This window comes from Babylonia areolata, chromosome 30 (assembly GCF_041734735.1).
Source record: "Babylonia areolata isolate BAREFJ2019XMU chromosome 30, ASM4173473v1, whole genome shotgun sequence".
NCBI classification, from domain to species: Eukaryota; Metazoa; Mollusca; class Gastropoda; order Neogastropoda; family Buccinidae; genus Babylonia; species Babylonia areolata.
Window position 1 is genome coordinate 3,565,167 of NC_134905.1, and position 12,500 is coordinate 3,577,666.

The 12,500-nt window shown below is 36.5% G+C and overlaps 1 protein-coding gene across 1 annotated transcript in view; it reads left to right on the top strand.

The window, feature by feature from the left end:
• LOC143275415 (acetylcholinesterase-like) overlaps positions 1-4,738 on the top strand; it is a 31,875-nt gene extending 27,137 nt beyond the window's left edge. Inside the window, exon 3 of the mRNA XM_076579496.1 lies at positions 4,220-4,738. Within this exon, the coding sequence (XP_076435611.1) occupies positions 4,220-4,359 (140 nt within the window). The 3' untranslated portion in view covers positions 4,360-4,738. The remainder of the gene's footprint in view (positions 1-4,219) is intronic.
• Positions 4,739-12,500: the final 7,762 nt, after the last annotated feature.

Below are 12,500 nucleotides of genomic sequence, written 5' to 3' on the forward strand. Positions count from 1 at the left end.
TTACAAAACTTGCACGAGAGCTCAACACTCGCACGCGACGTCCGACATCCTTGTCAACCAATCAATTCATTCCTCTCTTGTCCTTTCGCGTGCGATGAATATTTACGAGGCAACTGACGACGTTGGCCATTTTCTGAGTAAGTCGATGTCTTTTCATGTGGACAGCGAGTCTAATACCCTGAGAAGAAGAAGAAGAAGAAAAAAAAAGTAAAGAAAAGAAAAAAAAGAAGGTGAAATAAATAAAAAATAAATAAAATAAATTCTAAATTGCCTTGGATTGCAATTGATTCGTTGTCAAGGGGGAGGAGGGGGTTTAGGCGGGGGGAGGGAGGGGGTTGGCTTTTTCTTTCTTTCTTTCTTTCTTTCCTTTTTTTTCGTTCTTTCTTTTTCTTCTTTCTTTCTTTCTTTTCTTTCTTTTTTCGTTCTTTCTTTTTCTTCTTTCTTTTTTTCTTTTTTCTTTCTTTCTTTCCTTTCTTTCTTTCTTTCTTTTTTTATTCTTTCTTTTTCTTTCTTTCCTTTTCTTTCTTTTCTTTCTTTCTTTCTTTCGTTCCTTCTTTTTCGTTCTTTCTTTTCTTCCTTCTTTCTTTTCTTTTCTTTCTTTCTTTCCTTTCTTTTTTCGTTCCTTCTTTTTCTTCTTTCTTTCTTTCTTTTCTTTTCTTTTTTTTTCTTCCTTTCTTTTTTCGTTCTTTTTCTTCTTTCTTTCTTTCTTTTCTTTTCTTTCTTTCTTTCCTTTCTTTCTTTTTCTTCTTTCTTTCTTTTCTTTCTTTTCGTTCTTTCTTTTTCTTCTTTCTTTCTTTTCTTTTCTTTCTTTCTTTCTTTTTTTCCTTTCTTTCTTTTTTCGTTTTCTTTCTATTCTTTCTTTCTTTCTTTTCTTTCTTTCTTTCTTTTCTTTTCTTTCTTTCCTTTCTTTTCTTTTCTTTTTTTCATTCTTTCTTTTTCTTTCTTTTCTTTCTTTTCTTTCTTTTCTTTTCCTTTCTTTTCTAGGGGAAGGGGGGCAGAATTGGTAGGTTTAAGGGATTGCCAGGGAAGTGGTGGTGAAGGTGGTAGTGGTGGTGGTGGTGGTTCATTTGAATTGCTCCCCCTCCCCTCCCCCCTCACCCCTCCGCCTCCCACACACACACACACGCGCGCGCCCTTAATTCCTTTTGTTCGTTTCTCTGTATGTTTCTCTGTGTGGGTGGGTGTGTGGGTGTATGTGTGTGTGTGTGTGTGTGTGTGTGTGTGTGTGAGACTGTCTGGTCAGGTGAATAGAGTGTCTGTCTGACTTTCTATGTCTATGTCTCTGTCTCTGTGGCTGTGTGGGTGGGTGGGTGGGTGGGTGTGAGGAGTGTGTGTGTGTGTGTGTGCGTATGTGATTGACTGTTCCGGTGGATGAGTGTCTGTATGATTTTCTATGTCTCTGTCTCTGTCTCTATCTCTACCTCCCCCCACCCCCCCCTCTCTCTCTCTCTCTCTCTCTCTCCTTTATCCTTTATAATCTCTTTCTCTCCTCTTTTTTTTAATAATCTCCAGCCCCTCTCCGGTTTTGTGCTCTCTCTCTCTCTCTGTCTCTCTCTCTCTCTCTTCTCCCCCCCCTCTCTCTCTCTCTCTCCCTCTCTCTTTCTCTCTCAATCTCTCTCTCTCTCCTTGTCTCTCTTTCTCTCACTCTCTCTCTCTCAATCTCTCTCTCTCCCTCTCTCTCTCTCTCCCTCTCTCTTTGTCTCTCTCTCAATCTTTCTCTCTCCCTCTCCCTCTCTCTCTCTCTCTCTCTCTCTCTCTCTCTCTCTCTCTCTCTCAATCTTTCTCTCTCTCTCCCTCTCTCTCTCTCTCTCTCTCTCTCTCTCCCTCACTCTCTCTCTCTCTCTCTCAATCTTTCTCTCTCCCTCTCCCTCTCTCTCTCTCTCTCCCATTTTCTTTCTTGCTTTTTTTTTTTTCTCCAATAAATCTTTCAACAGCTCGACTTATCGAAAGCAATACCAGAGCAATGTGAGAACTGTCGTTTTGCAAAGGAAATCTGGGTTGGCTGATACTTTGCGAAATTCAAGCACCATTGTTGTATATACATCACTTCAACATAACGATGGAATGCAATGCAATAGTATGCAATACTGTGCAACACAATGCAGTATAATGCAATGCAATGCAATGCAATGTAACACAGTAGTAATGCAATACTATGCAATGCAATGCTGTGCAGTTCAATGGATGGGTGGACTACAATAACGCAACTCAACACATCACAATGAAACACAATACCGTGCGATGCAATACGACACGATACGATACGATACGATACTATACTATACTATACTATACTATACTATACTATACTATACTATACAACACAACACAACGCAACGCAATACAACACAATACAATACCTTTCATTTACCTGAATAATAGATAATTATAAGATTTTTTTTTTTTCTAATCCTCATCCCAACAAGCATCCATCTCAAACCGCATTTCCCTTTTTCCAAGATAAAAAATAAATAAATAAATAAATAAAGGAAAGTAGCTCCCTCCCTCCTCCCTGCCCTTCCCCCTCCCCTCCCCTCCGACCCACCCCCACCCCCACACCCCACCCCCCACTTCCTGACCCCCCCCCCCCCCCCCCTTTTTTTTTTTTCGTATTATTATTCTCACCTACGATTGATTGACGCTTGATTGCAGGTCTATGTGTCATCAGAATTTTGTACATGTACACTTGCCATGAACTAAATCCTCCCCCTTCACTCACGAAAAAAAAAAAACCCTCCCTCTCCTTTTAATCCTAACATCCTCTCTCTTATTATTGTTAGTGTCATCATTCGGGGTTTTGTTGTTGATGTTGTTGTTGTTGTTGATGTTGTTGTTGTTGTTGTTTCTCCAGGCTAACTCTTTTTTCTTTCTTTTTTTTCTTTTTTTTTTTTAACCGAAACTGCCTTCCTTTTTTCACAAGAAACTGATGTCCATCTCTGCACAAAAAAACAAAAAAACTTCACTTGAAATCCTTGCATGCATATTATTATTATCATTATTATCCCCGATGCACATCCAATGGCCTTAACACGCATGCGCGGCATCTACCAGACCTGTTTCCTGCACTCTGCGCATGACCGATGACCTGCTTTAATGACGCATGCGCTTTGGCTCTGGCCGTGAAGCTTCCACTACTCACGCACTTGGGATTTGTTTGAGAGGCGGAGGTTCTTCCCTTTGTTTGCAAGTAAGAATATGTGGAGACTTTGTTCGTTGTGTGTGTGTGTGTGTGTGTGTGTGTGTGTGTGTGTGTGTGTGCGTGCCTGTTTCAAAACATATTGCAAAGAATGATACTATCATAATTTTCATTTGTTTATCAGTGTGTTGTTTGTTTATTTACTTATTCGTTTGTCGTTTGATTGATTCTTTCATGGGTTTTTTTTTTGTTGGTTTTTTTTTTTTTTTTTTTTTTTGCTGTTTTTTTTTTTGGGGGGGGGGGGGTTTGGTCTGATTAAGACAGGGAGGAGACGGGGCGGGGCAGGGGGCGGGGGGTTGGGGGGAGGGGGGTTAATGGGGATGTGGAGTGATTTGAAAAATAAAGAAGAAAAACTACAACTGCCAGTTTGATAAAACTCCCATAGAATATAGCAAGGGGGTTTAATGACGTTGAGGAAAGTTGATCAGGACTGGCAAAAATGTCTTTGGGTTTTTTTCTTTCTTTCTTTATCTATTTATCCATTTACTTACTTACTTACTTGGTTTGTTTATATTTAATTAGAAGCATTTGTGTCAGATCTGCGGTGTTATCACGTATTTTATTGTGCGTTCGTGTGTGTGTGTGTGTGTGTGTGTGTGTGTGTGTGTGTGTCCATCCATTCATTCGTCGATTTGTGTTAGAAAAAAAAAAAAGTGTGCGAGCTTGTGGTTTTTGTCTCAGTGTATGTGTGTATGTATTAAATTGTGATCCATGTGCAGCTTAGAGTACAATGCAATACAATACAATGCAATGCAATGCAATACAATACAATACAATACTTTATTCATCCATTCGGAAATTAAATTGTGCATCCACAGGCTCGTTACGCACCTTACACAATATCTCAGCCCACAGCCAAATATCATCACACTCACAACACGACAAAAGTTAGAGGAAAACAAAATGACTGAAGTAACAATTGTGGTAGGCCTAAATTTTCTCTCTCTCTCTCTCTTTTTTTTATTTTATTTTATTTTTTTTTTCTTCCAAACCTGACACTTGTTTTTGTGTTTCTGATTTCAGGCGATATGTCCACGATGGAAAAGGAATGGAAACAGGAATTTCACGAATGGAAAACCCGCTACATTGTGGACTGGAAGAATCAGTTTGACAACTTCCTCAACAATTACGAGAAACGTTTGAAAACGTGTGGGATGCCCTAAACAAAACAAAACAAAACAAAACAAAACAACAAGCAAACAAACAAACAAAAAAAAGTCACGTCCAGACTTCAAAGTTTTGTTGTGACTTGATTTGTTCGTGTAACAAAAGAGCAAAAAAAAAAGAGATACTGTCTCAATGACAAAGAGACATTCGGTAATTTTTTTTTTTTTTTTTTTTTTTTTTTTTTAAGGAAAAAAAGGTACAATGTTGAGAATGATTGTGTCTTTGTTTGTATATGTCGTTTCATTTCTGTCTGTTTATCTGTCTGTGTCTCTGTGTTTTGATATTGTTCTGAGTGTTTGTTTGTGCTCTGTCTCTGTCTCTCGCTGTGTTTCTCTTTCTCTCTGTCTCTGTCTCTCTCTGTCTCTGTCTCTCTCTCGCACTTCAGCTTGTCTCATTTTACGTTCCTTTAAACGTCTGTCATCATTCATTTGTTGCATACTGTATAGCAATTCGTTTACTGAATTCACTATGAGTTTCTTTAATTTTGAGTAATTCACCATTGATGCATGTTGACATGATTTTTTTTTCTTCTTCTCTAATTAATTTCCTTCAAGTCGGTTGCATGTCTCTGTTTTAACGTGTAAGTGTTTGGGTTGGGAGGGGGTGTGTGCGTGGGGGTGGGGGTGTTGTTTTGTTTTTGTTTTTTTGGATAAAGTTTGCTGGTCTGTTTATATGTTTTATGTGAATTCGTTGGTTTGTGGGCCTGTTTGTTTGATTCTTTGTTTCATTTAAAACACATTCACGATGTTCTAACTATATGCACAGTCAGCGTGCAATCAACAGCCGTTCAAAAAAAATAAAGTGCAGAAATGGTACGTTTTACGGACCTTTAAATAGGAATAACATAAATAACCGCGTGCAGCTTTATTCTCTAGGCTTTTCAGATCATTACAGATGCTAACACGAAATGACAATAAATAAAGAGAAAAGGAGAGAAAAAAAAGGACAAATAAAGATAAGAAAAAAAGATAACTATAATAATAATAATGATAATAATAATAATAATCTATTAGTATTATTATCATTATCATTTATATTGCTATTGTCAATAGAATGATGATGATGATGAAGTTGATGATGATGATGATATTGTTATCATTATTATTGTTTTGTTGCTGTTGTTGTTGTTGTTGTTTTGATTATTATGTAATAATTATAATACGAATAACAAGAATGATAATGGATTTATTTTTTTTCCGAAAAAAGACAGTTATTTGTTTAGCCAAAAGACGATGTATAAACAACCGAAATTCAAAACAGCGCGTTGGAATGATACTGGAATGCAGAGCAACACAATAATTCAATGTAATATGTTTAAAAACGACGGGCGCAATAGCCGAGTGGTTAAAGCGTTGGACTGTCAATCTGAGGGTCCCGGGTTCGAATCACGGTGACGGTGCCTGGTGGGTAAAGGGTGGAGATTTTTCCGATCTCCCAGGTCAACATAATTATGTGCAGACCTGCTAGTGCCTGAACCCCCTTCGTGTGTATATGCAAGCAGAAGATCAAATACGCACGTTAAAGATCCTGCAATCCATGTCAGCGTTCGGTGGGTTATGGAAACAAGAACATACCCAGCATGCACACCCCCGAAAACGGAGTATGGCTGCCTACATGGCGGGGTAAAAACGGTCATACACGTAAAAGCCCACTCGTGTACATACGAGTGAACGCAGAAGAAGAAGAAGAAGAGAAGTTTAAAAACAACGTGTATAAATTGACCCGTACGATGCAATACAAAGTCCTGAAGAATAAGACAGTGCAAAGTATAAAAACAAAAATCATATAAAATGGAAAAAAAAATAGATAGATAGATAGACAAATAGATGGATGAATACATACATAGATAGATAGATGGATACATAGATAGACAGGTAGATACAGAGATACAGACATACAGAGATAGATATATATATGCATACATACATACATACATAGATGATATAGATAGATAAATAGATGGATACATACATACATACATACATACATACATACATAGGTAGGTAGGTAGGTAGGTAGATGGAGATAGATGGTAGATAGATAGATAGATAGATAGATAGATTAGATAATAAATCCAAGCCCAAATGTCTTCGTTTTCCATAAATTAATAGAGGAAGCATAAAGAACAGTCTTGGTTTCAAATTTTAACTTTTAAAACTGCTCTAATTCATTTATGGTCATGTTGGTGGTAATAGTCCCCCTAAAACAGGAAGGTATATAGATATGTTGAATGATGGCCCAGAGGTAACGCGTCCGCATAGGAAGCGAGAGAATCTCAGCGCGCTGGTTCCAATCACGGCTCAGCTGCCGATATTTCCCCCCCCCCCCCTCCACTAAGACCTTGAGTGGTGGTCTGGACGTTTGTAATTCGGATGAGACGATAAACTGAGGTCCCGTGTGAAGCATGCACTTTGCGCACGTAAAAGAACCTACGACAACAAAAGGGTTGTTCCTGGCAAAATTCTGTAGAAAAATCCACTTCGATAGGAAAAACAAATTTAAAAAAACAACAACAAAAAACTGCACGCAGGAAGAAAAAAAAAAAGGTGTTGATGTAGTATAGCGACGCGCTCTCCCTGGGGAGAGCAGCCCGAATTTCACACAGAGAAATATGTTGTGATAAAAAGAAATACAAATACATACATACATATATATGTCTCTCTCTCTCTCTCTCTCTCTCTCTCTCTCTATATATATATATATATATATATATATATATATATATATATATATATATATATATATATATATATATATATATATAACACAATGTATATACATCATAGTATGTTCGATATCGTGTGATGCAAGGCAATGCAATATTGTTTAGCAGTTCGTTGACGTACGTTATGTTGAAGATGATTGAGTATTGATTGGTTAGCTTTTTGTCATTATTTCCTACATAGGGTATTCCTTGTCATCTTGTTTCGCATGTTTCTCTCGTATTTAGGGCGTTTTCTTATCTGTCTTTTTCGCTTCCTCCTCCTCCTCCTCCTCCTCCTCCTTTCCCTTCTTCTTCATCTTCTTCTTCTTTTCCTCCTCCTCCTCCTCCTCGTCTTCTTCTTCTTCTTCTTCTTCTATTCTTTCTTTCTTTCTTTCTTTCTTTTCCATTCTTCTTCTTCTCCTCCTCCTTCTCCTCCTCCTCCTCCTTCTTCTTCTTCTCCTCCTTCTCCTCCTCCTCTTCTTCGTCTTCTTCTCCTCCTTCTCCTCCTCCTCCTCTTCTTCTTCTCTTCCTCCTCCTACTTCTTCTTCTTCTTCTCCTCCTCCTCCTCCTTCTTCTTCTTCTTTTCCTTCTACTTATTCTTCTTGCATTCTTTCTTTCTTTCTTTCTTTCTTTTTCATTCTTCTTCTTCTTCTCTTCTTCTTCTTCTCTTCCTCCTCCTTCTCCCCCTCTTCTTCTTCTTCTTCTTCTCTTCTTTCTTCTTCTCCTCCTCCTCCTCCTCTTCTTCTTCTACTTCTTCTTCTTCTATTCTTTCTTTCTTTCTTTCTTTCTTTTTCATTCATTCTTCTTCTTTTTCTTTTCCAAATGTGTGTGGGCGCACGCGTGTGTATGTGTGTCGATATTGCAAGAAATTTCGGTTAGTGCCGTTGTTGTTGGGGTTTTTTTGTTTGTTTGTTTGTTTGTTTGTTTTCGTTTTTGTTTTCAAATTCAGGAAGCATAATTTTCAGTTTCATTGTTCTATATTTTGTCTGTAATCTGATTGCTGGGCATGTTCATGTTCGTCTTAGTGTTTGGAATATGTGTCAGACTTTTAAATTGACCCAATAATCCTCTGGGTATTCTGTTTAACAGTTTTTCAACTTTCGTCGTTGTTGTTTTTGTTGTTGTTGTTGTGTTTTTACGTTAGTAGGAAACAAGGATAAGCTAAGCATATTTTGACTAAAGTCGATATGCCTTCACTTTTTTTTTTTTCCTTTAACATTATTGTGTTTTCATTTTATTCAAACATTAATCTGCCTTCATTTTGTGTAAACATCATTGTGTCTTCATTTTGTTTAAACATTGGTGTGACTTCGTTTTATTTAGATATTAATGTGCTTTCATTTTGTTTGAACATTATTGTATCTTCATTTCGTTCAAACATTATTGTGTCTTCATTTTGTTCAAACATTATTGTGTCTTCATTTTGTTCAAACATTATTGTGTCTTCATTTTGTTCAAATATTATTGTATCTTCATTTCGTTCAAACATTATTGTGTCTTCATTTTGTTTGAACATTATTGTGTCTTCATTTTGTTTGAACATTATTGTGTCTTCATTTTATTTTTTTGGACATTTATTAACGTGCCTTCCTTCTGTGTAAATATCATTGTATTTGTATCTTCATTTTGTTTAAACATTGGTGTATCTTCGTTTTGTTTAAACACTGGTGTATCTTCATTTTGTTTAAACATTAATGTGCCTTCATCTCACTCGATTATAAACGTGCCTTCATTTTGTTAATTAACGTGCGTTCACTTCGCGCCAAACAATGATGTGCCTTCATTTTGTTTTGACATCAAAATGTTCCTTCACGTTTCTGTGTTAAGACACGATAGTAGAATACTGTCTTGGTATCTTTCGTGTGTTTGGTGAATTTGTTGTGTGTTTTTTTTGTTTTGTTGGGGTATTTAGATGTGTGTGGGGAGGGCGGTGGGAAGGAGGACCAGGGGAGTGAGGGGTGGGGGGGGGGGATCGGGGATAGCAGGAAGGTGAGGGTGAGGGTGGGAGAGGGAGTACAGAGGGGGCTCGGGGTGTGTGTGTGTGTCGGGGGGGGGGGGGGATGTTCTTGGGGTTCGCAGTCATAAAGGTATATATATATATGGGAATAAACTGCGAATATTTTTTATTCTGTCCAAGGCTGTGGATCGATTTCGTAGATGTTCGTTGTGTGTGTGTGTGTGTGTGTGTGTGTGTGTGTGTGTGTGTGTGTGTGTGTGTTTACAAGATCATTGTGGATACTATCGTTAGTGCTACTTATCGGCAATTATTATCATCTTCGTCATTATCAACAGCATTGCATTACATTAGCATTAGATTTACAACTGTGATTATCATCATCATCATCATCATCATTATCAATAGTCTCAGATCGTGGAGAGATTAGCTGTACTGTATACTTTAAGGGTAACCATGTCATACTATTGTTCTTGATCAGTATAATTCAGATTCCTAACCATCATCTTCAGCGAATGCATTGAAAGACATCATCGCCACGTATCGTCGTTGGTATCGTTATCATCATCTCCGCCAGTTCGAGACTATCCTCACATATCTTATCATCATCTCAAGTTGACCTTGTTTCTAATCCTCTACAGTTCGGCAGATCTGTTGATCGGCTTCGGATCCACTCTGTTTACGCATACCCAGATTCAAACACTCCACTGTTGGCCGCCGTTCTTTCTTTCTCTGTCTCTGGACCTTGCAATTGGAATGAACTTCCTCTTTTCGCTTCGTCAAGTCTCCACACTCAGCTCTTTTCAAGTCTGGCCTTAAAACCCACCTCTTCCCAAAATAGCCTCCCTTCCCTGCCTCTTCCTTGTCTTCAGTTTCTACAGTTTTAGAGTTATGCATGCGTGTGAATGACTGGTGCGAAAGCGCTTTGATTTGTCTCTGCACAAGATTCAGCGCTATATAAATACCATTATTATTATTATTATTATTGTTATTATTATCTGTTGCACTCTGACAGCAGAAGAAGTTCAGTTCAGTATAGTTTAGTTTAGTTTAGTTTTTTTTGTTTTGTTGTTATTTTTGTGCACATCTTTACCGTGGGTGATAATAAAACGACAATTAGTTAATCAATCAATCAGTCAATTAATTAAGTGTGATTAATTCATATGCATTAACGTGTCGTGTTTTTGTGTGTGTGTTTATTGGGGGGGGGGGGGTTGGGGTTTTTTTTTTTTTTTGTTGTTGTTGTTTTACATTTTGAATGATTAAATTTTTAATAATGATTCGAACCAGCGCGCTCAGATTCTATTGCTTTCTAGACGGACGCGTTACCTCTAGGCCATCATTCCGCTTTGCTCTGAGAATGAAAATTATCAGGTCATGAGTATTTGTCAGCTTTGTTTTTGTTGGTTTGTTGGTTTTATTTTGTGCGCTTCTTCTTCTTCTTCTTCTACTCCTTCTTCGAAGCATAGAATGGAACATGCTTCCAAAGACATGTCGTCAAATTCCAGCCATATCTCTCTTTAAAACTAAGAATATTTCTATTCGATACTTTTGATTAACCTACTCGCGGTCTTTTGCAAATGCTTGCTTGTACTCAGTCCACTAGCTGCCATGCCATGATGAATGAAAAATTGAATGTATGTGTGATCGTGCTAGCAAATGAACAGTAAGTGCGTGTGTGTGTTTGTGTGTGATTGAGTGTGTGTGTGGGCGTGAATGTGTACGTATGTCTTTGTTTGCTTGTTTTATAATTGTGTGTGTGTGTGTAAGTGTGTGTGTGTGTGTGTGTGTGTAAGTACGTACGTACGTACATGATAATGTACCAATTGTTCTTTTCATCGCTTTGTTACCTTAATAATAGACTATTCCAATTACTATTCTTATCCGTCGTTCTAATTTTTTTTTTTTTCATTTTATTTCTTTATTTCTATGTTTTATGTCGTTAAATGGGCAGAATTGGAGAAAGGCCTTTACTGCGCCTAATTCTTTGCCCATTAAAGATTCAATCAATCTTCTTTTTCTTCTTCTTCTTCTTTCTTTCTTTCTTACTTTCTTTTCTTTTTCTGGCAAACATTTCCACATTTCTATTCAGTCTGTACATCATGATGACAGGCGTGCACACACATATAGTATACACGAATAATAATGAGAATAATGATAATGATAACATATAAAAAAAAAAGTATTGAAGAAGCATGCAACAGGGTAAATAATAATAATAATAATAATAATAATAATGATGATGATAATAATAATAATATTAATAACAACAATAATAATGACAACAGCAACAACATAGAAAAGTATAGAAGAAAAATGCAACAGGGCAAATAACAATAATAATAATATGATAAGAAGAAGAAGAAGAATAACATAGAAAAGTATAGAAGAAAATGCAACAGGGCAAAGAATGATAATAATAATGATAACAACAGCCAAAACAACAACAACAACATAGAAAAGTATAGAAGAAAATGCAACAGGGCAAAGAATAATAATAATAATAATAATAATAGCCACAACAACAACAACAACAACATAGAAAAGTATAGAAGAAAAATGCAACAGGGCAAATAATAATAATAATAATAATAATATGATAAGAAGGAGAATAATAACATAGAAAAGTATAGATGAAAATGGAACAGGGCAAAGAATGATAATAATAATAATATTAATAACAACAATAATAATGACAACAGCAACAACATAGAAAAGTATAGAAGAAAAATGCAACAGGGCAAATAACAATAATAATAATATGATAAGAAGAAGAAGAAGAATAACATAGAAAAGTATAGATGAAAATGCAACAGGGCAAAGAATGATAATAATAATAATAATATTAATAATAATAATAATAATAACAGCCACAACAACAACAACACCAACAACATAGAAACGCATAGAGGAAAAATGCAACAGTGTAATATGTATATATGTGTGTGTGTTGTTGTTGTTGTCAGTTGTTGTTGCTTCTGCTGTTGGTTGCCTTGTTCTTGTCACAATCATTAATTGTTAATGTTGCTGTTCTTTTTTTTCTTTTTTTTTTTCTTTCTTTCTTTCTTTCTTTCTTTCTTTTTTTTTTTTTTTTTTTTTTTTTTTTTCTTCTTCTTCTTTTTTTCTTTTTCAAGTGTCTGCGTCTGTCCTTTTGTCTTAGCGTCTGCACAAATATGAAAAGGGATGTTAACTTTTTTTTTCTTTTTTTCTTTTTAAACAGAAGTCTGTAAACACCTGTCGACTACTGAAAGCAAAGCAACATTTTCCGTCACAATGAAACGGCGTTTTTGTTTGTTTGTTAGGTGGTGGTGTTTTTGTTGTTGTTGTTGTTGTTGGGGGATGGTTTTTTGTTTGTTTGTTTGTTAGGTGTTGTTGTTGTTGTTGTTGTTGTTGTTGTTGGGGGATGGTTTTTTGTTTGTTTGTTTGTTAGGTGTTGTTTTTGTTGTTGTTGTTGTTGTTGGGGGATGGTTTTTTGTTTG